The 27361-nt window shown below is 40.1% G+C and overlaps 1 protein-coding gene across 1 annotated transcript; it reads right to left on the bottom strand.

The window, feature by feature from the left end:
- CHKB (choline kinase beta) lies at positions 1-26863 on the bottom strand. Its single transcript, XM_075208453.1, has 11 exons — positions 26252-26863; positions 19340-19448; positions 18868-18981; positions 17419-17552; positions 14882-14986; positions 14608-14666; positions 9860-9947; positions 8730-8838; positions 8327-8424; positions 5247-5328; positions 1-1786 (listed from the first exon to the last, which is right to left on the bottom strand). Exons 1-11 carry the CDS (start codon positions 26662-26664, stop codon positions 1709-1711), a joined length of 1389 nt encoding a protein of 462 aa, XP_075064554.1. The 5' UTR covers positions 26665-26863; the 3' UTR covers positions 1-1708.
- Between the last annotated feature and the right edge of the window lie 498 nt (positions 26864-27361).

Below are 27361 nucleotides of genomic sequence, written 5' to 3' on the forward strand. Positions count from 1 at the left end.
TTATATTTATAGATCACATTTTTATTGACTAAAAATTAATAAGATACTGGCATCATTACACAGCTTACACAACTTACTGAAATGTATTAATGGAATAGTGCATATATTTTACTTATATTCCCTGTATAATTAAGTAGCTTCAGGAGTCTCTCCAAACTGATGAGACAAGACTAATCACACAAAAGAATATTTTTAACACGCTTCAGCATACTTTTTTTTTTAGCAGATTTTACATGTGTAAATGAATTGTTACAATAAAAACAAAAACATGCATTTTAACCGTAAGAAACATGTTCAATCAATGGCTTAAAACTTTAGATAAACACGCTTAATATGGACAGTGTTACATAATGAGAGGAGAGGAGTCCATAACATTAGCAGTATCTCAACATGGCCAAGATCAGAAATGCATAATGAAATCATATCTGGATAACCGTATGAATCAAAAATGAAAAAAACATTTCATGGAAAATGCTAAAAATGACTATATAATGAGACGACTAAGTAACGGCACCAAAGAGAAGTGTAGAAGTTGAATGTAAGGGAGGACAAAGGCATGCGCGAGTAACGGATGAATCTAAAGGGAAAGTAGGGTGAAGGTTTAAATGTCAGACACGAGTCAATGCCACATCAGGAGTGAGTGTGTAGTGCAATGCCAAAGGTGAGTGTATTGACAAAAGCGTGTGCCAGAAGCAAAAGACACAGTGGAGGTCATCTATGAAGCACATGGCAAAAATGCTTTGGAAGAGTTTTGCACTAGAGTACCTCAATGGTCTGCTAGGGGACTTCAAGGCGCACATCTGCTCGCAGGAGCTGCTTCTATTCATGTGGGGAAATGCAGCAGAATTCCTTATGGGGAGCAATGTATAAAAGTGAAAACTTCATATCAGAGTCCTATCACCTCCCCTTTTAGTAACACCCTTCTCAATTAAATAAAAACATAACTTTTTATCCTTCAATACTACTCAATTTAACTTCATATAGGACATGTATTAATTGTGAGTGTGGGGACATAGTTACCATCTATATTACAGGTGCCACTTTTTGTGTTGTATTACATTACTTGAAATGTGCAAAATGGTTCCTATTAAAAGTATACATCAAAGACCTTTTCTCCGCCTTCTCAGACCTGATGCAAAATACAATTCCTTTTATAGAGGTGAAATGACCATGCATCCCTTTGTACATCAAGGAACAGTTCGGAAAATCCACTCGCTCCACAGCTCTCTCTCATTTCAACAATTCCATTGTGTAAGATCTTATTGCTGTACTGCTCCGCAAACTTAGGATCATTGTATGCTCGACCCGCCCCTGTGCCAGCACAAGCTTATGCTCCTCTGCACATGCATCCATCTTGATCCACAAATCTATGTATTGCTGCACACAGTGGGTTCACAGCATCATTTGCACTGCAAAGTGTGTTTTTTGCTTCATAAATTACATCCATTGATGGAAGTGTTGTTAAAAGGTCAACCAGAATGTCAGCACACTGTATATAACAGTTGAAGTAATGAATTTACAGGGAATGTTATGAGATATATAGGCGGACGAGGACGACAGGATGGACATTATATGTGGACCCCATATTACAGATTACAAGTTGAGCTTGAATATGGTTTAAATCGGTGGGATTAAATGCAGCCAGAAAGCACATTCTCAGGTGTGAATATAAGTTGAAAGAGCAGAGAGGAGAAACTAAGATGGAAGGTTAACCATTTGAATGGACGTCCGGAAGCCAGAGGAGTTTCTGTTGAAAATATGCATCAAATCGAGAGAGGGCATAATCCTATAATAAAAGGAGATGATGTTAAAGTAGAAAAGAGTGTCCCAATGCTGACAACCACACTGAACACATTTCAGGTTCTTCCTACAGAACAGACTTAAGTAACCTGTGGCTCGCCACAGGTTTGTGAAAGTACAGGTCTCAGCAAGCACAAAGTAGGATTTGTAGTTCCATAACAGCTGGAGAGCCAAGGCGGTATCATGTAGAAACACCAGCCTTGTGGTGTGATAGCTGTCCAAACTACATTCCCTTCCATTAACTGTTTTACAATCTGAAAACCCCAACACACAATTTTCTGGCCAAGTCTTTTACTCAATTAAAATATTAGGATTCTGTACACAAACTGAATGGGTCAGTAGATCTCATTCAAAGTGCACTGGATGCAGTCAGCAAAATGCCTTGGTTTTGCAGCGGTGCATCTAGAAGCCTTACCAAGAGCACTTCAAGAGGACGTCTACTTTCTGCTTTCAGGAGACACCTCTGCAATCTAAAACTGTACCTTTGTGTGCTGGGAGGTGGAATAATCTAATGATGCACACTGTGCAAAAGTTAAAAAGCACCTGAAAATCCAACCATCTACCACGGTATAAACAGGTCTTTCATAAAGTATAACAGTTCTGGGTTTTTTCTCCTAAAAGACTGCTTGGTTTAGCTTCATTTATGGTTATATTAATCACAATAGTAAGGGAACATCAGCACTGTCACACTGGGCAAAGTGCACCTAGAAATGAGCTTCTCCGTATAGAACTAGATGTCTCCTGCTCTGAGTTGCTGCAAAAACATTTCCTTTTACAGTGTAGAAATGGTTATGCATCTTTGCTGCATCCATTATCTAGTTTCACAAACCTTGCATTGCAAAATGAAATCCTGTATTTACAATGATCTGCAAAATTAGGCTCACTAGTGTGCCTAATCCGTACTTAGCAGGGAACACCCTCACTCCACTGAACTCCTCCCAGCAGCCTGTGCAAACGTGAGGTCCAGTATGTTCTATGTAATGCTTTATATTTTCTCCTCTTCTTCACAGTATGTCTAAGATAAATTCATTACATTGTAAGCTCATCGGGGGAGGGTATTCATTAATCATGTCTATTTAATCCTTACTTCATGTTATCCCCATTTAGCTCATGTAATTTTGGAAATCCTCTTAGTTTTTTTTAAATCTCAGAAAGCCTATGCGTACCTCTTGTAGCAAGAGATAAATACAAATATATTTTCATTTATAGCCAACATCAGTTTGGAGACTTCAAGCCTTTTGTTTTGGTAGTATACATATATAGGGACTGATTAATTAAGGAAAGTAAGGCAAAAAGGAGGACAACCCATGTTACAAGGGGTGCAAATTAGTTTATTATTTGCTTTACTTTCCTTAATGAATCAGGCCAATATAATTTATCCAGGTGTACTTAAGCCTTAAATACTTACATCAGTGTGTATTTAACCACAGTGATCAGATCGAATCTCACAATTTAACAGTGTCAGATAAACTCTTCAACAAGTTAGTGACCCCAACTAAATTGAACATTGTTTCTTCTAGTGTATTATTGGAATATATATTTTATTTGGATTAACAGAGAACACTTGGCAAACATCGTCATCATCATTTATATCAGGCCTGTCCAACCTGCGGCCCTCCAGATGTTGTGAAACTACAAGCCCCAGCATGCTTTGCCAGTAGACAACCTGTTGATAGCTGGAAGGGCATGCTGGGACTTGTAGTTTCACAACATCTGGAGGGCCGCAGGTTGGACAGGCCCGACTTATATAGTGCCAATTCCGCAGTGCAAAATATGGAAACTGTTGTACATTTGTAATTTTATAGTAAAATTTACAAACAGGTAATGTAAAAACATCTTCATATTTGCATACATGAGCTAAGAAACACAGGTTCAGGAGTTGCGTAATTGGATTGCTCTGTGTAGAAAATGCTTAAATCTCTCACAACTTACTATATCATATCTAATTTATTGATATATAAAAATATATGAACACAAATACAATGATATGTCTATACTAAGGTAAAATAGCATATAAAAACAAAATAGGCTCCTATTGGAAACCGTTCCATACTTCCAACTGAATCCAAAATGAAATGCTTAAAAACCCACAGTTAAACTGTGAAAACACAGATACTTGCGAGAATCCCCATAGTACAGGTCCATTGGTCTGTGGCTTGAAGGAGTCTCAGCAGGTAAATTTGAGTGTGGACAAGCTGCAGTGTAGTTCACTCTCTCCCCCACTAATCCTGCACTCCCCTAGCCGTTGTTACAGTTTTTACAGTAAACAATTGTTGCTTAACATACATTCATGTGGTGCTTCTACTTGAATGATGTATGTGTCATACTGGTGAATCGTTTAACTACAGCTACCAAGACTGCGGTCTGTATATTGGACAGTTGTTCCAGAAGTATTCACAGTTTAACTGTGGATAAGTAAGCATTTCATTGTGGATTCAGTTGGAAGTATTGTATGTCGGTTTCCAACAGAAGCATATTTTGTTTTCATATGCAATTTTAATTGAGTATATACACATTATCATAGTCAATCTGTTGTGTGTGTTTTAGGTTTTCCATATATTTTTATGCATTTATGTATCAATATAATAAATATGATCGTGATGTGTGTAGGTATTTTTGTTCAAATAATGTTGTCTTTTCATACTTTTATTCTTATATCATTGTCTTACTTGTATGGAGGTTTTGCAGCCTATAGTATACTTATCCTACTGTGCGCCTATATTCAGGTTTTTTTTTCTGGTTTTAAGGAACAGCGCAAGTCTGCTAAATAATCTCAGCACCTATATTGCACATATAAAAAGCTTTAACCTCATGTAATCGCTATATTCCCTAGGTCCATTTTTTGCACCTTGAAATATATGTTAGCACTACTTGCAGAGAGACAGGTGAGAGAGGGGGTCAAAGAGGGGAGGCAAGAGATAACTAGAGTGATTGAGAGTTGTGGTATCGTTCGGAGTGAAAAAGGATCTGATCCTAGAGATATTATGAAGGTGAAAGCGACAAGATGGACAGTGGATATGACTGGATGTGAGGAGTGAAAGATAAAAGCTACAGTATAGGCTACAGCACATTTTATAAATTTAATATGATGAAAACACTACACCAAATGAATGACGAATAACCCTTCTAAAGCATTTCAAATACATTTATTTTCATGACTATCTTTGGAATTTTCTCTCTGAGATATAAGAGGATGCTACAGTATATTATATAGATTTATTGTTTGTGTCTGACCCATCAAAGCTCTTTAGACAAGAATACTGTTAGGCAAGTGTCACACAGATTCTTTTTTTGCCCAGATATGTAGCCCTAGAAATTATCTCTATAAGCATATACCAGGCAGTGTTCTTGTCACACGAGCACTATTGCATATAACATAAATCATATAAATACAGGTGCACCTTGATTGACACTAGCCTAAGTAATACAGTACCCTTCATACTCACCAGATATCCAAATTCAATAGTTGACATTTTTGCCTGTAAAATGGACCAGAGACCCCAGAAGAAATGTGAAGCCAAAGCAAACCTAAAAGCAGAGAAAAAAATAAGCAGTCATATACAAAGTTCAGCATCTGTTTTAAGAGCCCCATGTAAACGGCACAATTTGACAGCAATGGGCATGCACAGCACTCTGAAAACAAAATATACATCAGTATTGTTGGTCCCAATGTCAGTGCACCTTCTCCATTCCCACAGAAACGGGTATTAAAGTGCAGTGTGAACAAAGGTGCATTGGTAGCGTGATCATTTATTTTTTTTAAAGTGTCAGCTCCATTTTCAGCACAAAGTGCCCCATCTGCTGCACAGCACATCTCAGTGAAGGAAGCCCATAAAGATTATTATGTGCACACAAGTCTCAGTGTAAACTGGGAGACAGGCTTCTCGCAGTCCACTGGCCATTACTTATATTACTCAACTCTACCCTTATCACTACCACCATCACACACACAAAATGCAAACAAAACATACACACTACACATGCATATTAGTCACATATATTGATAGTACAAATCACATACCCACATTTCACATACACATCCCCATTAGTTACAACACAGATAATATCATATATATAATTTGCATAAGTTATATAGGGCATACACATTAATTAAAAAGACTTTAGATACTGATAAAGTTAAAACTGGTCATTTCTGTGGCCATCACATGGCGAAATCACCCTGCATAGGCTAAGTGTAAACTTAATGATAAACACCAAATTATTGATCATTTTTACTGCAGAGCAATGGCTAGCCACCTGGCTTGCTTCTCAAACACTGTAAACATATGTAATAACCGCAGTTTAAACTGAATGACATCATTATGAATTAATTTGCAGGCTGCTCGTATTGTAATAAATAATTAAAAAACTGTCAGCATGTCTCCCTAAATCCTGAGCCAGCCCAGGTGCTAGACACAGACCGTCTGGATTGGTTTTCACTATAATAATAGGGAGAGTTTTGGGTCCGCAGGATATAGTAAAAACCAGACTACGGTTAGTCAGCGCAGCGCTGGTGCCTCTATGAAGGGGAGTGTGACTGAAAAAAAAAAAAACGCTTGAACTCAACTCCTGAATACCAGGCCTATACTGAAAAGCGCTGGGGATCTTCCTGGCAACCTTGGACTGTGGAGCCCAGTGTAATTAACAAGATTAGGACCACTGCAGTGGAAACTTTGGCACCACATTGATCCCAGTATAACTGACAGGGGTCCCTCATATCCAGAATTATCAAAAAAAAAAAAAAAAAAATCCACACACTACAAATGATCGCCGCTAACAGATCAAAGAGATATATATATATATATATATATATATATATATATATATATATATATATATATATATATATATATATATATATATATATATATATATATATATATATTATATATATATATATATATATTATATATATTTCCAGCACATCCCATAGATGCTTGAGATCTGGAAGATTGGGAGGCAAACTCAACACCTTACTCTTTGTCATGTTCCTCAAACCAGTTCTGAGCAATTTTTGCAATGTGTCAGGATACATTATCCTGCAGAAAAAGGCCACTGCCATCAAGGAAAACCACTGCCATGAACAGGATGTAGTTGGTCTGCAACAATGTTTTGGTAGGTGGTACGTGTCAAATTAACATCCATATGAATATCAGGACCCAAGGTTTCCCAGCAGAACATCGCCCAGAGCACCACACTGCCTCCGACGAATTGCCTTCTTCCCATAAAGCATCCTGGTGCCATCTCTTCCCCAGATGGCTGTACACATGATGTAAAAAAACGTGATTCATTAGACCAGGCCACCTTCCATTGCTCCATTTCGGCAGTGGACAGTGGTCAGCATGGGCACTCTGACCAGTTTGCGGCACGGCAACAAGCTGCGATGCACTGTGTGTTCTCACGTCTTTCTATTATAGCCAGCATTCGCTTTTTCAGCAATTTGTGCTACAGTAGCTCTTCTGTGGGACTGGAGCAGACGGGCTAGCCTTCGCTTTCCCACGTGCATCAATGAGCCTTGGGTGCCCATGACCCTGTCGTCTGTTCACCATTGTACTTCCTTGGACCACTTTTGGTAGGTACTAACCACTGCATACCGGGAACACTCCACAAGACCTGCCATTTTGGAGATGCTCTGATCCAGTCATCTAGCCATCACAATTTGGCCCTTGTCAAAGTCACTCAGATACTTACGTTTGCCCATTTTACCTGCTTCCAACACATCAACTTCAAGAGCTGACTGTTCACTTGTTGCCTAATATATTTAATCCCATTATAACGAAATAATATAATGTTATCCACTTCACTTGTCAGTGGTTTTAATGTGGTGGCTGATCGTTGTTATATATAATACATAAAATTGAGAAAAAAAACAATATATTTTTTTAAAAAATTTATTTATAGTAGGTTCGATTTGAAAGTTACACATGCATTCATTTTATTTTTGTTTTGGTAAAATGTGCATGGATTCAAGGGACCCCATGTCACTGACAACTGGGGTAGCTGGTAGTCTTTGAGGGCAGATATTCTGTTCCCTTCCCACTCATTACACAGAGCAACCAGGAGGGGCTGGCACTGTATAAACTATTATTAATACTACACTTTAGGAAACAAACGTGATTCAATGAGTTTCCTTAAAGCAGTAATAACAAAATCCCAGGCTTTAGGCGTCCCAACATATTTATCTCACCGACATCATTTACATAACATAACACGATAGCAAACACATCAAATGCACCTTCATTCCAATCCCATCACATACACATCTATCAAATGGCTAAGCAGTAGCACTAAGCAGCCTGACTGCCCAAACACAAATAATGTCAGATACAGCAACCAGTAGTGTTTGCACCCAGGGCTCCTAGGGCCATGGCCAAGTCACAGATGTGATCCGTTTCATTATGCAGGAGTGGTATGAGAAGAACAAGAGAGGATAGGGTAAAAGGAAATATCAAAGGATAAAAAAACAAAAAACGTAGAAGACCACTAATAACAGGACAACATTATACATGGGGAGATGACATCTTACCGGTTCACCTCTAGAACCATGGCCTCCTCCTGCACATGTCGCTCTTCCGCGCTGAGCTCAGGGCAGATCTCTAACAGGTATGGTCGGAGAAAGTGAAGCTTAAGAGATATAGTGACAGATGAAACACAGAGAATTAAATTAATGACAAAATTAAATGGATAAAGTGGTTTACAAGATAAACATAAACAGCTTATTTCTCAAGGAGTTTTATACTAAATATAAAAAAGACTTGAATCCACGTACAAATCTACAACGCTATGGGGTCTCTAGCAAATATGTGCTGCAGTATAGTAAAGTTATTGCAAGTAAAAAGGCTCTCTGTTCTTCTTGCCCTCTTGTGCAATAATACAGCATGGTAAGGCTAGCAGAAAACTTTACTTTAATTATCTGCTTAGCTGAGTACCTGTTGCTCCCGGGTAGGATAGTCGCTCATTTGTGCTTTGTAAAACGGCCACTCATCATGATGATAATTATATACCCACTCACAGAAGTGATTCCCTATGTCAAATCCTCTGTGGGAGAAAAAGGAGAAACCAATACATCTACAGAAATGACACAAAAGAGCAGCATACAGTGTACTTTGGGACATATACTCTGTGCTCACTGGCATACTAATCAAACTTCACACATTTATCCAAGCTAACAATAGAGCATAGCAACAAATAAGACAGACCACTTCAAGGTTATGAGCACGATAATCGAATACTTAGTAAAGCAGTCCAGTTACTACAGCATATGCCAAAATGTGGTTATTGCCATTTATCCATTGTGTACAGGTAACTGGTTTTGAACCAGTAGTGAAGTAAAAAATCAAAATTATAATTTCACAGCAGACAGAATATAATACTTAGAATACGATGTATTTACTTAGCATGCACAGAGAGAAGTTATTTGAGCAATTCCTTATTTTAAACAATGCCGGGCAAGGCAATATTAGCCATTCATAAAAGTGTATTTAGGCAAAGATTCAGGTCTTGTTCACAATTTTTTGATGCAATGCTAACAATATTTTCATTTCTCTCAGATAGCAAACATAATAAAAGATGTATATTAAATATAGCTGTCTGATTTGCATTAATACTTCTGTGTGATCAATCTTTTATTCAGGTAAACAACCCAAGACTAACAATGCAATTGTATTTCAGTAACACATTAGTTGTGTTCATTAAAGAAAGCTGACAATGTGAAAGCCTATCACAAAGTTGCATAAAATTAAAGTTGTCTCTGGAATCCCTTTTAAACACATCTATTCAAATATTAATAATATCATCTTGTGTAACCAATAACCTGCGTCATATCCCATTATCTGTAACAGACAAGTCACAAGAGTGCCTTTCAAGAGTAAGGGACACAATTAAACAACATGTTAAAGAAACAGTCGCAAACTAACAACAAATGCTATAGGGGCCAATGGACCCCACAGAACAGAAACATGCAAAATTGCAGTACAGGTCAACCATAGTGGATATGAGAAGTAAATCTACAATTAAAAAAAAATGTTCAGCTACATTGAATAGTGTAGGCTGACCTGACCTGTAATTGTAGCTGCTGTACTCAAAGTCAATTAGCATGAGCTTATCCGATGGGTGGGAAGAACGAGATGACAGCAGCAGGATGTTTCCTGTAAGAGAGAGGTGTCAGTCATATGCAATGATAGAATAGGAGATTTTTACACACCGTAAAAATCGATTTCACTGACTATTGGGGGACACTGAGACACTGGGGTATAGTAGGTGGGACTAGGTGTTTAGGCACTTAACTTGTTTGTTCCTCACACTCCTCCCCCTACAGCTCAGCCCTCTGTTTTGTATAACCAAGCCAGGAAGAGAGAAGCAATTCAGAAAGCAACACCAAGGACAGCACTACTTTCAGAGCACGGGAGGGTGCGCAGTGCCCCCCGATGGAGTCAGAGAAATCGATTTTACAGTGAGTAAAAATCTTCTTTTCTCTTTCCTACCATTGGGGGACACAGACATTGGGGACATACCAAAGCTGCCTCTAAGGGAAGGATTACTCTGGAACAGCTCTGAGCAACAACCAAAACTCGCATCAGCAGATGCAAAGCCATGCAACCAAGAAACGCTGCAGAAGATGTGGGCGTTGTCACCTTGCACAACGGCTTAACCAAAGCATCCTGACGTGCCATCCAAGAAGCGCCAACCACCCTGGAGAGTGAGCTCTAAAGTCACCATGAATGGATAAGGGGCGAGAACATCCCACCGAATAGTGGAAGGGATGTAGTGGGCATGTCTGGAAACTGACCAGCCCCGCTACAGAGCGTCCGAAAGAACGAAGAGGACATTAGTCTCACGGATAGAGACCCTGCGGTCAATCTGGCCCTGAAGAGCACAAACCACACCCAGCCGATGAAGAGTGTCACGCAAAAAGGAGGAAGAATAACAGAATGCTTAACCACAAGCTCCCCGAGTCAAGAGTAATGCAGATACTATCCTCTGAACAAATATTGGCCGAAGCGACACACTTCTCTATCCTCCTGGAAAAGTAAAATGTGGGAGTACAATCCACACTACCGCCACCGAACCCCTGCGAACTGGGGCGATATCCAAGGGAACACCCCTACCCTGGGATAAACCGGTCAAAAGTGGCCAAAACAAGCACTCTGATCACCCGAACTAGATTTCAAGTCTTCATCTGACCAACCAAAGAGGGCTGAACCAGAAGACTGAAGATACCATGATCCTGTAAGCTGGCGCTGAAATTGATGTAGAGAACCGGGAGCTGCACCTTGCAGGAACCTAGGTGGAGTCCCATAACAGAGCCAGCTTGCAAAAGAAAGCGACTTAGAGAGCCAGCACTGGGATGTGTAAAAAACGTAGATTCACACCAAACGCTGTACTGTTTCCAGACCAAGGAGAACGGATGAGGCTCTATTCAAAGTACCAAGCGGCTCCCTGCGAAAAAACCTGTTCAGATCTGGCCACAGAGGCAGGCAGAAGGGAGGTGTCGCCACCAGCCACCAATGTCTGAGCACCATGATCTGCGAGGTAAATGAAGGGCCTCCAGGATAGCTGGAAGCCGCACTCCTTTAGAAACTCTTTAGCACCCGCGAGAACCTGGGACAAGGAAGTGACAGGTACACCAGACCAAAGCTCCAGTGAACATCCTGACAACAGAAAATTCCACTTAATGCTCTTGATTATGAGCAGTAAAGGGGTGATCTGAGAAATAAGAATGGACGTCCTGGGGACTAAGTCCAGAATGCCCCCAAGACTACACGCGGAGGGCAAAGGACGTCTCCGTGAAGAGACTGTTCCCCCTGGTTAGATGCCTGCCTGCTGAGACTCTCAGCCTTCCACCTTATTCCTGCTGGGATATGGGACATGCTGCTCAGGTCATAACCTGGTCATCTCTCACACTGCGCTCGAGCCGCATGTCCCCCGTGATGTTGCATTTCGGTGGCATTATCTGACCAATTGTCTAGAGGTTTCCTGATCAGGACCTCCTGTGCACCCTGAGCACCAGATTTGAAAGAACGCATTTCTTGGAGGACCCAAAAGGCCCTGGAACCCTAAGGATCCTATTAATCTGTCTCCATCCAGGACCTAGTGAATGAATGAGCTCACTCCTGACTGTCTAAACACTGCGAGAGAGATAGACGTGTGGGTTTGGACAGAGAAATTATCTGCGAGTCCAATAACCTGGGAACCAGCCCCTTTCTGGAGATATTCCCTCTGGAGATGTCGAGAGTGGAGCATGCAAACATTACTGCCTCGAAAGTTGGTACCCTGTTTTCCAGAAGCCTCATGCAACTGAGAAGAGATAACTTCTCTACATGCCAGAAGCATCCTTTCCTGCGCTGAAATGGTAGGGCCCTTTTCTCAGGTAGGAAGACCCTGTGGGACCCAGTATAGAAGATGAGGTCTAAGCAACATATCTGCTGTGGCAGATTGAGTGGGGACCTATGTAGTTTCTGCATCCAGACTTGTGCTTCCAGGAACTGGATGAAGATTTATCTGTGAGAGAGATGACGAAGCCCTAGGAAAGTGGTCGTCCAGACAGGGTACTATCGTGACTCACTGGGTGTGCCATAGCCTCGCCCTTTCGGGGCAGTGTCCAGAATGAAAAGGCAGGACCCTGAGCCGGAACTGAAATTTCTGTACCGCCAAAGCGAAAGACACCGATGCCCCTTCCCGACTGGTACATTTAAAAAGATCTTCATGATGTATATTGAGGCAAGGAACTCTCTATGTTCGCTACCAGGCTATTCACTCCTCTGGGTCTTGAGTTTGATTCCTGCGCTGCACCTGTAAAGGAAAGTAAAATAAAAACATGAAAACCTATATATAATTAAAATATAGGCAGAAGCCTCTACCAAAGTGACCTATCTCCTTGGCACTTAGCAAAAACGGAGGTCTGAGCTGGAGAGGAGGGACATAGTAGGGGAGGAGTGTGAGAAACAAACAAGCTGATAAGTGCCTAGACTACTATCCCACCTACTATACCCCAATGTCTCAAAGTGTTCCCCAATGGTAGGAAAGAAAAAACACTACTTCCTGCAGTCTATTTTGCACTGCACATAGCAAAATCCATATAAATAAGCAAAACAAAACCATACTAATTGCTTCCTTGTTCTCAACCACATCTCTCAAAACATGTTTCCATGCAATAAAGAGCAGGTGCTTGTTTTCACTAATTATTGTAGCCGATATGTCGGGTAATCCATTGCCTCCTGTAAATTATAAGGATATTAGATGTCACTAAGGAGTTGTGTCAGAATAAAGAGGAAGGGGCTAGATTTACTAAACTGCGGGTTTGAAAAAGTGGGGATGTTGCCTATAGCAACCAATCAGATTCTAGCTGTCATTTATTTAGTACATTCTACAAAATGATAGCTAGAATCTGATTGGTTGCTATAGGCAACATCTCCACTTTTTCAAACCCGCAGTTTAATAAATATACCCAAGTGCTTTTGGATAGATCACACAATTCTGAGGTAACTTCTAGTATCTAAAAACACATATGTATGGCCCAAAAATAGGAACGCTCACTCTTTATAGTTAGGACCACACTTTTATCAGAAGCGCCATGAAGTGGCGGGTGGCTCTCCATACATATGCAATTGTGTGCAAACGAGATTTCTGCATTTTTATGTACAAGTAGAAATAGCAGCTCCTTTGTTGGTTATAGCAGTGTGCTGGGGGATTTTTCTGTGTTGGTTCCTTTCAGGATAGCGCCACCCTTTCAAATACCTGCTATGAACCTATAAATTGATAAAGCAACTTATGCTTTGTGAACTTCTAATATCTGTAATACTTTACAGATTTGTATACCATATAATGTACATATTTCCCTATAGAATGCTGAAGCGATGACCTCAGAAATCAGCAAGTGAGCAGCAGTGGCATTACATGTGACTGTTCACATAGATAGTATTTACAGGAGTTAATACATATATTACCATTTCTTGATTGTTAAATGTTAATCTTTTCATAGAACTATTCTAACATATCATAAAAACAGTCTTACTGATTAAGCAGACTTTACTTCACATTCTGCAGTGTACTGGATTTCACAGCATGTCGCACATAATCCCAGTTTACTATAAATACAAACAATGTCATAATGAACTAACTGGTACGTCAAATATTACACTAAAAACACTGCTTCCTCTTTTTTAATCATGACATTTATTAAAAGATTGCACATACAGGTCATATACCAGTACAATCAAATGCATAACGCAAAGCAAGTGTTCAACCATCCATTTATATACACTTGTGAGATTCTGGTTAGCCCCTGAGGTTCCAGGGACTACCCTTGCTAGAGCGAAGACATTGGGATTTTGAAGTGGCAGATGTTGGGTGCCTACCCCAGTATACTGAGGCAGTTAGTAACTGAAATCCCTGGATGTGGATATTTTCACAATATAGATGACAAAAAGAGCCCGCACCTACCCCCCATTTAGGGCAATTACAGCTTGTTGTCCCTGTTAAGTTAATGGGTTGAACAGGAATTAGATATGACCTATGAAGTTTGACTAATGAAAGCACAGGGGTGTAATCTAGCAGAGATCATGCTTCAGCTCCTATTTTAGATGTTGTATAAAATACATAAAACATAGATAATAAAATTATGAATTGCTTTGAAACAGTGGTTCTCGTTTCATCATAAAAAGGTATGCAATGTAATTATTTTCCAATCACCTGCTAGAGAAAGTACACTATGCAAAATAACCTGTTTAAGGACCATATTTACTTTTCTTGGTAGGAAGAATAGCAGACAGCCTAGAACAGAGAATGGAAAGCACAGGGGTACCTTACCTTCCTGAACATCATTGTGGCAGAACACAACCGGAGATGGTGTGGATTTCAGCAGATGTCTATACAGATTGAAACAGAGACAGTGAGCGAAAAGTGACTAATCAACTAGGGAGATAAGGAATAAAGCAGCATATAAATTATCAAATCAAACAATTATTTAAACGACTATTCGTTGCTACCTCCCATCCCCCCTTTAAGCCTCTATAAGTCTCACACAAACTGCACTGTTAAATTAAAAGCAATATAGTTACCAATCACAATGTCTCAGACATACCTCAGACTTTGCATTTCTTCCTCCAAATGGAAACTCTTCAGCTTGTTGAACTTGTCCACAAGAGCAGCGTGTGTAAAGGAGATAGAGGAAATCTGAGACATGTACCTATAAGAGAGTGAAAGGCAGAAAATATACCTTAGCAGGACAGGAACAGAATGGGGGCGATGTGGTGGATCAAACAGAAGCTGCTGGAAGGCTGATGAGTTAGCATAGTCTGTGGTTCATTCTTGCTGTGTGTACCACTATAAAACTATATTTATCTTTACATAACATTTAATTTACACTTTCAAATAAAGAAGTTAATCTTGTTTAAATATAAAATGCAAATACAATTCCTCAGCATGAGCATAAGGAATACATGTTTCCAATATACTGCACAACAACTTTACATTCTGTGCAAGTCAATATGTTACTTTATTCTTACATAAAGCAACATGTTAAGGACAACTATTACTAAACTCATACTTGGAACCAGGATTTCCTAAAAAGTTAGCAAGTGCAAATAGCATCATTGTGGCCCCGCTCCTGACTATAGAAGTTCGTAGCACCAGGCAACAAGGGAGGGGCCAGGATTACAGGGGTCACTGTGAATCAGGACATCAAATCCTGCCACCATCCACTTCACCAGGGAAGTGGACAGGATGCTGCACTGCTCTCATGGGAGTCCAGGAGAACTCCTAGAAATTCTGGGAAAGTAGGCAACCAAGACTAAACTAAAAATAAAATGTAAGTTGTGTTGCACCAGGAAAAGCCTTTTTACAGTTGTAATGTCTAAAAAATTACTCTCAAATATCCTGTCTCACTGATCTGGGTATCAGAGTGTAGCCTTAGGCTGGGTACACACTAGTGTTTTCAGTCGAATATTGGGCCAATCAGGACGATAAACGATCGGTTAGCCTGATATCACATTAGTGTGTATCCTGCTACAATGAATGATTATCGTTCCAAAGCCCATTGTATCGTTGAACGAGAATTTTAAACTGAACTAAAAATCTTATTGAACGAAGGCACTGTGTCATTCCAATTCTGCAGTGTGCATGCACGCACAACTGTCTTGCATACACACTGCAGGGAGATCTCAGCTGGGAGTGGAGAAGGACAGGGTGCTGCTGAAAGTTTCTGCTCTTTCTTCACAATAGTCTGTCTCACGTAACAGTTCCTAGAGGCAGCTCAGCGTTGACACAAACCACTAGATCTCTTTCTTCTCTAATTCGCAGCTTCCAATTCTTGCAGGGGCCAGGCAGCAGTAAGCTCTCAGCAGTTTCCCAGTAACCCCGAGCTAGCCAGCATTAGCTACACAGCAGCTCCCAGGTCTATAGAGCTAAAGCCAACTCTTTGGACCATTAACCACCCCAGTATTTGCCTATAGAGAACAAGCCGCTCTAACAGCTAGCTAGTCACTTTCTTGCTTGTCACAATTGCCCAGAGCCTTCATCTTTATGGGGAGGAGTGGGTACTGCAGCAATAAGGGGTTCTGCTTTACAGAACAGCTAAGTATTCCAGAGTGCTCTGCCCGCCGCCCCCCCTTAAAAAAAAAACAACAAAAACACACTTAGCACATCAGCAGCTTTAAATGGCTGGTTTCTTATAAAGTCACTATTTAAACTTTAACTTTAACGTTGCAATTAGTAAACAGTATCAGTGTGTAGGGGATGATCTGGGTGCGAGACTGTTGTATGTCTGTCTTTATGTTCCCCAAGCTGTTAGGTTTGCTTTCCTCCCTGGCTTTAGTGGACAGTGAAGGGGTGACTTTGCTCCTAGACTACTTCTCAGCCTGCCTTCTTTATCACTATATGTCAAAGTCTTCCTCTCACTTTTTAGCCACAAGAGCTTGCATGAAAGGTTTGTGGACTTCTTTCACTTATTTTCCACCCGTTGGTATTAACCCTTCCGATGCCATGGTGTTTGGTAACTGCATTTGCATTGCAGTAGTGAATGGTTATATCTAAATTGTGTTTTGTTCTATAGTGTTTTTATCCTTCTTTTTTATTTTGAAATACTGCTGTGGTGAAAGTGTTGATCCATATGGGGGGTATACGATCGGGAATTTTCTCAGTCTGCAGACAATATCTATGTATCTGTATCTGTGCAGCACAAAGATCAGCTTACTTTGGTCTCGGGGATGGCTGCCCCAGAAGGTGCACTGCTCAGGAGAGATTTGCAGAGTCCAAACTTTTCAGCCGATGGTTATGACAGATGAAGAGCACAGATCTGCAGGTAAATCGTGTACAGTGTGTAAACATGAATCGGCATGCTGATCGGGACTCTTATGTTTCCTGTTGTTGGTTAAATCACAAACTATCACATTGTTAGAATTTTCCTATAGTGTGTACCCAGCCTTACCCATTGCGGCCACCGATCACCCTTCTAATATATCATTTGTCTTCAACTACTTTACAGCTTCACACACGGACAGCACATGTTGCCTTAATGTGATGTTAGCAGATATTGAAAGTCTGGATGATCACAGATGTAATATGATTTACCTGCATACTATACATACATTATTACACATTGTGCCACAATCAAGAACTTACTTCTCCATAGTCCTGAACAACCATACTGGTTCCTTGTTGAATGGCATCTCCATCATGTGGAATCTGGCCAACTTCACTGCTATCTCACTGGAAATATCTGGGATACTAAGATCTGAAGTCACCAGTCGTCGACTCTGGGTACAGTATAAGAGAAATATAACTTTATTGTGTATTTTTTAAACATTTTTTTAAAGAGAAAAAACCCCCAAACATCTAAACTTACTTCTATTAAACAAAGCAAAGTCAGTATCTCTACTACCAGGCTATTATTTATTATGGTCCTCCGTTCATAGCCACATACAGTTATTCTCAGGTGCATACAGGACACTGTCTTGGTGCGTACCTTACATACATATATAAACTTTCCTCTAAACATTTCTAAACACATTTTTTTAATCAAATCACTTTTATTGAATGAAAACACAATCACTGGTTACAGTAATAAGAAACATCCTCACAATATGAGTATTGCAACTCAGTACAATATGAGTAAACAAACAAATATGTGAACCAGACTTAACTGAACTTGAGGGTTGATAGATCACAACACTATATTATAAGCAAAATGGGAGAGGGGGCCTTGGTAGGATTAGTGGCATTCACTGCAAGTAACTTCCATTGTCCACTCTCCCACCAACTGCAAATGCAAACACTGTTAACCAACGCATGACAAATAAGATTGCTGTGTCCCTGGTGTTTTCTTAACACCAAGTGGGTTGCCAGCCTTAGACACAACAAAAAACAGGCAACAGGTTTGAACATTTCTTGAATTGTAAGGCTGTACTTGGTAACATAGGAGGACGCCTTGCATGTACTGTACAGCTGGATTCAATGACTGCATTCTTTTCCATGCAGCATGGCTGAATAAGAAATACTGCAGCATTTAGTTTCGAGTAAGGGAAAAGTCCACGTGCAGTTTTTTGGCCAGTGTGTCTTATGCAATAGAGTGGCTTATGGTTCAGAAAGTATTGCATGAAATGCACCTGGTGGCGTCCTGTTCCAAAACCCTAATCTTAGACATCAGCCGCAGCAGCTACTTATAAAGCGCCACTAATTTCGCAGCGCTGTACAGAGAACACACTCACATCTGCCCCATTGGAGCTTACAGTCTAAATTCCCTAACACACACAGACAGAGAGAGAAAGACCAAGTTAAATTTGATAACAGCTAATTAACCTGCTAGTATGTTTTTAGGGCATGTAAATGATCTTACCCTGATAGTTCTGAAATGGCATTTACCATCCTGCTTTGTGTGTACTACACCCATAAAACAAAAATATTACAGAACCACTACAATTCAAGTGTAATACCATCATTTTTAAGAAAGCTGCATATGTTGTATCATTAGGAATATCCAGAGTTGAGCCTAAATTAAAAGTAAAAGTATATTTTAGACAGGCATCATGAAAGCATTGTTCCTAGCCCTTATCCTCGGGTGCAGCATCTCACCGGAATGTACTCCTCCAGACGACCTCGTGGAAACACTCCATACAGTTGTGGACCTAGTGAACGCTCAGCAAGGATTGCAAACATAACACTTTCCAAAACAAGAGAGTCCACACCCTGCAAGAAGTGCAGAAACAAATTAAATATAAACCTAATGGATGGCAAATATTCTACTCTTAATGCATCAGGTCAAATTTACCAAAGACATTATACTTGAAATATAGGAAAAAACATTTACCAATGGAAATAGGCAGCTAGTAAATCTGTATACAATAACTACACAAATATATATTTTAGCACTTAACACAAAACATTAAAATCTACAGAACTGTGTTCCATCATGTACTATTATTGGCTAACTTCACCACAGTCAATTGTGAAAGTACATATTTCCAAACCCGACTTACACCTATGGATAAGAGCTGCAACACCATATGAAATATTTTCTTCAAAATAAGGCAACCAAATACATCACCTGCAGAATGGCTCCGTACAGCCGCAGGAGAACTTGCCGAGGCTCAGTAGACTGGGTTGGTACTGTGTCTGAGAGACTGCACTTATATAGAAGGTTACTGAGACCACCACTGAAAGACAAAGTTATAAAATCAAAGATAAATATAGTACAGCAGATAACAAGACCAATCAAGCATAGATAAAATGTTCACTTTAGGTGCAATATTAAATTAAATGTTTACTTATTTCCAAAATAAAGTTCAACATTTTTCAAATAAATCTTGAATATAATCCATATCTAACCAGTGAGGCACGGGAATATTTATTAACTGCAATGCCCACACCTCAGGTCATTCAGTGATGTCTTTAGGGGTGTGGTTTTGCAACACTAGTATTCATACAGAGTGCACCTGGGAAGCTGGACTACGTGGAGAAACAGGCAGTCTCCACACATGGACTGTGCTGCAGCCCCCTGCATCTGGACATATTGAGGAGCGACCTGTGAAGTACCACAGCAGAGAAACAGTAAAATGAATGTCTCAGTGCTACATTCAGATGGGATTAGTGTGCTGGTGGTGTAAAAACACCGCCTGTTAAAGCAGCTGCCATTATGCCAAGGAGCACCCGGAGATTTAGGAAGGGAGAAGGGTGCTGATTTTTCACACGCACTCATCCAACATAAAGACTCCATGCATGTGCTACTAACCATGATTTCAATAGCTCATTCATTTCATTTGGGTTTCTACATGTGCACTGGAAAACACATGTGAACCCTTCAAGAGTATGTCAACCACATATCAAATACATCCGCAAGAGCATAGCATTTACATGCAGTGTGAACGTGCATTTTGATGCAAGTGCAACCCCAGCGAGAAGAGTTTGGCTTGGGACTGTTTCTGCAATGAAGAAAGTATGCTCTCATTTTTTATTCCAACTCCTTAATCGAAACCCAAAACGCCTTTTTTTTTTAGATTTGGAGTAGAGTTGTCCTTTGATTCAGCCCAAATTGCTACATTTTAAAAATAAGCAGACAACTGTACACAAAAGACAGTGTAAAGGTTAGTACAGTGTGCAGGCAAATTCTAAGATTAAAAAAAGGCAGGTGCATAAATTTGCCTAACTGTAGGTTCCTGATACCAAACAAACCATAAAATCATTGAGTCTACAATACAGTCTAAAAAAGAATGAAGGAATAAACCTAAAAAGATAAAAGGTATGTGAAGTAGCACATATGCATGTATGCCACATTTTTACATATTATTGGAAAAGCTTTACAATATTTATATTCGACCACTAATTTACATCAGACTTGTATGGTTACCAAGATGTATGCGTATCACTGAAACGGCAGCACAAGGGATAGCAAACCTTAACCCAGTTGTTTTAGATCAGCATAACTACAGTGACAATGTTTTCAGTCTAACTTTCCATATTTAAGCTTTGTATTCATAACAAATTAATAACCCTGCTTTTTTGTTTTTGCTTATTTTTGTTTTTAGTAATACAAAACAAAATGTTTAACTACTATATCTTTATCCCAATGGTTATCCACTGTCAGCTTATATAATTAAAATCCAGATACACTGTAGCTCTACCAGTCCCCTCTTTAGTTTATGTTTTGATAAATAATACATAAGTGTTTATATATTTAAAATACACTATATGGACAAAAGAATTTGGACGCTTGACCATTACACCAACAGGGACTGTAATGACATTGTATTTAAAATACATATACTTTAATATGAGGTTGGCACCCCTTTTGCAGCAATAACAGCTTCCACTCCTCTTGGAAAACTTTCCACAAGATGTTGGAGTGTTTCTGTGGGAATTTGTGTCCATTCATCCTGTAGAGCATTTATGAGGTCAGACACTGATGTTGGACGAGAAGGCCTGGCTGACAATATCTATTCCAGATCAGGGACCTGCGCGGGCCAGTCAAGTTATTCCACACTGAACTCATCAAACCATGTCTTTGTAGTCCTTGCTTTGTGCATTGGGGCACAGTCATGTTGGAGCAGAAAAGGGCTTTCCCCAAACTGCTGCCACAAAGTTGGAAGCAAAGGATTGTTCAAAATGACTAGGTACGCTGAAGCAATAAGATTTCCCTTCACTGTAGATAAGGGGCCTAGCCCAAACTCTGAAAAACAGCCCAATACCATTATCCCTCCTCCACCAAACTTCACAGTTGGCATAATGCAGTCAGACAGATAATGTTCTTCCAGCATTTGCCAAACACAGACTCGCCCATCTGACTGCCGCATAGAGAAGCGTGATTCGTCGCTCCACAGAACATGTTTCCACTGCTCCACCAGTATCGGTGTGCTTTACACCACTCCATCCGACGTTTGCAATTGATCTTGGTGATGTGAGGTTTGCATGCAGCTGCTCGGCCATGGAAACCCATTCCATTAAGCCCCCACCACACAGTTTTTGTGCTTACATTAGTGCCAGTTGAAGTCCCGAACTCTTCAGCTATGGAATCGGCAGAGCATTGGTGACTTTTTACGCACCATGTGCCTTAGCAGTCGTTGACCCCGCTCTGTGATTTTACGTGGTCTTCCACTTTGTGGCTGAGTTGCTGCTGTTCCTAAACGTTTCCACGTTCTAATAACATCACTTACAGTTGACTATGGAATATCCAGCAGGGATGAAATTTCATGGCTAGGTATATGGCTAAGTGCTTGATTTTATACACCTCTGGCAATGGGTTGGATTGAAACACCTCAATTCAATAATTAACAGGTTTGACCAAATACTTTTGCCCATATAGTGTATGCTAGATGAGATCACAACACAAAATAAAATGGACAAGAGAAGAAGATTAGTATTTACACTCAGTGGCCATTTTATTAAGTACACCTGCTCGCGAAAGCAAATGTCTAATCAGCCAATCATGTGGCAGCAAATCAATGCGGCAGCAAATCAATGCATAGAAGCATGCAGACATAAACAAGAGGTTCAGTTGTTGTTCAGACCACACACCAGAATGTTGAGAAATGTGATCTAAGTGACTTTGACCATGGATGGTTGTTGGTGTGAGTTGGTTTGAGTATGACACAAAGTGCAAATCCGCTGGAATTTGCAAGCACAGTCTCTAAAGTCTACAGAGAATGATGTGTGTGCAAAAAAGAAAAAAAAACATCCAGTGAGCGTAAGTTCTGTGAGCAAAAACGCCTTGTTAATGAGAGGTCAGAAGAGAATAGCCAGTCTGGCTCAAGCTGACAGGAAGGTGACAGTAACACAAATAAACATGCTTTACAACAGAGGGAGGCATGTAGAAGAGATCACACATGTCAAACTTTGAAGTGGATAGGCTACAGCAGCAGATGACCACACAGAGTCCCACGCCTATATGTAAGAACAGGAAACTGAGGCTACAGTGGTCACAGGCTCACCAAAACTGGACAGTTAAAGATTTGGATAAACACAACCTGGTCTGGCGAATCTTTATTTCTGTTGCAACATTCAGATGGTAGTGTAGCGTAATCAACTTGATCCTGCCTTGTGTCAATGGTGCTGGCTAATGGTGGTGGTGTAATGTTTCCTTGGCACACATTAGGCTCCTTAATACCACTTCAGGATTTTTTAAACAACTTACCTGAGTATTGTTACCAACCATCTACATCCCTTTCTGGCCATAGTCTACCCATCTACTTAATGCAGGTTAACACAAACTGGTTCCATGCACATTACAATAAGTTGACTGTACTCCAGCACCATTTGGGATGTGGTGGAACAGGAGATTCCCAGTATGAACATGCAGCAAATGCAGTGTACCTATTAAATATCTACCTCTGATGAAGCGGCGACACGCCGAGAAACGCGTCAGGATTGTTACTCACAGAGTATAAACAGGTGGTGGCCAGTTTATAACCCCGGGGTTGTTTTGGATTGAACAGCGCATTTTAAGCCGTTATTTTAAACCTCACTGGAGACCGTGGAGTAGGACCTCTTATGGCAGCTTGGAATCCATGGGCTTATGAAGATAAGCTAAGTACCTGATAATATCTACAAGTGCTGATTGCACTGATCGGTGCATTTAATATTGGGACACTGATACAGGTTCTTTAATTATCCATTATTACATTGGCCTAAGAGGATCACAATACTTCCATCAATATTTAATTCTCCTGCTGTGAATGGACACTGTTAACGGCATTTTTCTATATATGGTACCATATTAATCATTTTTCTGGCCATTTCATTTGATTGATGGTTGACTTGCTTACTATATTAGCGGTCAGCGTCTATTTCAATACTGATTCTAATATGGTTATATGTTTTATCCGGATTTTACTTGAGATTAAATTGTAATTTTACTATGCTTTGTGCTTTGCGCTCTTCCTTGTTTGGTATACCTATTAAAGTGGCTGATGAGTGTATGTACCAATTACTATATAGTATAATCCCATGTTTGAGTAATACCATATATCACAGCCTGTATGTTACATAACTAAATGTACCTGATAAAACGTACTTAGTTAAATATGTTCAGTGTACTATCTATCACATTTCATTTTTGTAAACGGACATTTCAAAACAGGCTGGCTCTTCTCTATCAAGCATTACTTTATTGCAATGCAAAATCCAGAATCTGACTGATTGGCTTGCAGTCTCTCAGAAAATATAAATGCTCTATAAAAACTGCAGATTGATGGAATCACACACACAAAGATGTAACCACATATGTCACTATAAGTACATAGGACATGTTACATTTTGTTATTTTGCGCTATATCAGCATATCTTTGTAGACAGTTCAAGAGTTGAGGAATGTAAAATAAAATGGCATGAAATATATGTATTTTTTGTTCTACTGAACAAGCAAATGTTAATTCATACTGACAAAAAAAAAACCAATGTATATGGTAAATTAAAAGGATTGGTAACAGACAACAGTTGAAAGAGGAGTCCTGGCAGAGCACATATCCTGGTAGACATCACATGAGACCCAATGCAATGTAGCAGCGAATAAAACAATGTAGTGGTTAAAGATGGTGTAAATCCAGTTAATCATCGAATCATAAAATGTGTAGATTGTATGTAGAATGTCTCTCAAATAAATAAATTGAAAATATCATCTTAGTTTTTCTTAGCAGCACTATTAAAAGAAAAGCAATACCTCTTTATAACGCCATTTTATAGAACACAGGTCAAAATTGATGTTATAGCGAGGGTAATATTTTAAAGAAGATATATAATGGATTTAATATATTTTAATGCATTTTGTGGAGAGGATAAACTTGCTGGTAAGCAATGATGGCATTTTAACGGGAGAGGTAGTATAAAGAAGTCATTTACTGAAGTATTTTAGAAGACTGTGTTCCTTGTTTACTTCACAACAGAATGGGAGTTGGATATGCATTAATGCTATGCATCTCACATACACAACAGAATATAGGTATAAGCATTTGTATGCATGTTAAATATCCTAGGTGACAGTAGGGAAGGTCTAAACATTTGCATCCTGATTGTGCATGACCTATGAAAACACCTGACCAACAATCTGTAACCTTTGTACCGGCTTTGTAAACACAAGTTAAAGCCAAAAGTCAGGACGTGTAGAATGGGCAAGCTCTGGATAAAGCAGTGTCCATGGAGCAGATACTTGACAGAATGGCAATAGTGCTGGTTGTAGGGGAGGGAGTCGAGCTGGAAACATTTAGGGAATCTGATAACTGGGTAATTTAGAAGGATTAAGGGTTATTGTCGCACTAGTTTGTTGAAAGGGCTACAACACTCATTGAAAAAAATATTTATTTTTTCTGACTTCTCTTATAGGAATTCTTATTCATTAAAGATTATTATTTATATTGAGGTGCTACCATTTAACTATAATTTACATCAACTGGAGGAAGAGACAAGGAGCTGAATTGAATAATGGTGCACTATGTAGTCCAGTTTTGGACTACATAGTGCACCATTATTCAAATCAGCTCTTTGTCTCTTCCTCCAACTGGTTAATTTACACAGATAATCATATGGGTAGGAAAGTATTTAACTACAGATAACTGACCTATAACAATTTGTCTTTCATTTACCAGGATATTACAGCAACAATAGGATAAAAGCATTTTTTGCTAAATATTGTTTTTTGGCCCACACTTAGAAATATACCACACAGCCATAGGCCAAGGGCTGAAGAGCGATATTGATGGGTCCTGAAAAAAATAAGAGGTGTCCTTGCCCCTTCAAATCTATATATGCATGTTCATGCTTGTTCTGTAGGTACACTAGTGATACAGATGTTTATGATACAGGAGGGCTGCAAGCATATTATAAAATACATACGGTATACCATACTTGTAGGCCAGATTGATGTCAATAGAACTTTTTGCAAATGTATTAGGAGATATTTGGGGACCAGGTAAAAAGAATAAGCTTCGGAGGCTATACTTGGCCACAGGCAGCCATTGAAGTCACCTAAAAGGAAGTTTCAGCTCTGCACAGTTGCTAAAATGATAGGTTCCAGCACTACTTCAATTATGTGGCCTATCCTTTCTATGGAGTGTTCTTGGTCTGATTAGTCAGAGCTTATATCTGTGCTAGTGCTACACTTAACACATGGGGGTAAATGTATTAACATGCGGGTTCATCAACCCCCGCGAGGTCAGCGTCTTTGGCGATTAAATTTAAAGAAATGGCGCTGCCTTGTAAAGCTTTTCCCTTTACAAGGCAGCGCCATTTCTAATATTGTACTAACAATTGCTCTAAATCCTCTTTGCAGGTCAGTGTGGTATGTAGAGTCTATAGATCTGTAAACATATAGTTTGCTACGTATACAAAGGTTTTTTACAGTATGCACATAGAATTTGAATATTGCACTTGTCCAGGAGGTGTCCCTCGGACCCCGGTGGTTTGTACCAATTACAAAAAGAGTGATACTACATGTACACTGAACCCACAGTCCAGAGTATACCCGCTGATTTACCTGACCACAGACACTCTCATCTGGTGTGGTTCGATGCTTCTCCAGACCCCTCCCAAGTACTCTCTGCATAAAGTGAAAGCTTTCATTTGCAAGTCTTTGCTCAACTCCAGCCGTCGCTTTTCAGGGGACGGTTGTTCTGGCTCGGGAGTCTTTGGCTCCTGGTGTGAAGGAGCCATGGTATCCAATGACTCTGGAAGGCTGGAGAGCTGATGCTCTGTTGGACAGGATGTAGCTCCAGCCTCTCTACCAGAGGATACATTGGTGGATGATATCAAGGTATCGGCTTCACTAAAGGGTCCTGTTATGGAATCTTTATTTCCCAAACCAACCAGCTCTTCACGTTGATCTTGCTGAACAAGTGCATCCCCCCCATCTTTAGTGCGTATCTCTGTGCCTCCTACTGCACAATGCATTATAATAACTTCCAATCACACGTCCCTGCTGCTTCCAACCCTGCCCCCGGGGTGGAAGCACTGAGGGAACTCGCGGAACCAGTTAATCATAGACGGCTGCAAGTAAGTGACATTGCTGTCAATGTGAGCCTGGGCTGATTCAGCACTATACAGTAGCAGCCGGCTCTTTGCCTGCAGGGTAACATGCCCTCCTCCTGTCACCTCCCATGAGCGGATGCGTGTTACGGTGATTGACATGTCTTCCAGCTAATCAGTATGAGCGGTAAGGTCATCCTACAGCTAGTAGTAAGGCGCTAGAGGGCCGGCAGTATGAACACAAGAGGTGACAAATGACTTCTAAGTCGTACAGCTGGAAGGAATGCCTGTCTGTAACTCAACCGTCTTAGTAATACATAGATATCTACCATGGCGTCGCCATTTTCGTGAAGGCCAAGACTATGAGGCATATGCGATAGGACGTAGCAAAATGTACCAGGTTGTGGAGACATCATTGTACAGCCCAGTGCTTGGATCAGGACGCCCACAAATGGTCATGTGACCAGTGAAGCTTCGTACCTGTCTGGCGGGAAATTTCCATACGGAGAGGTGAGTATATGGCCAGTTACACGTTATATTATACATGGCCAAGGTGTAGGTCACCGTGCTCTGTATGTGGCCAGTTACACGTTATATTATACATGGCCAAGGTGTAGGTCAC

Source organism: Mixophyes fleayi, chromosome 4 (genome assembly GCF_038048845.1).
Source record: "Mixophyes fleayi isolate aMixFle1 chromosome 4, aMixFle1.hap1, whole genome shotgun sequence".
NCBI lineage: Eukaryota > Metazoa > Chordata > Amphibia > Anura > Limnodynastidae > Mixophyes > Mixophyes fleayi.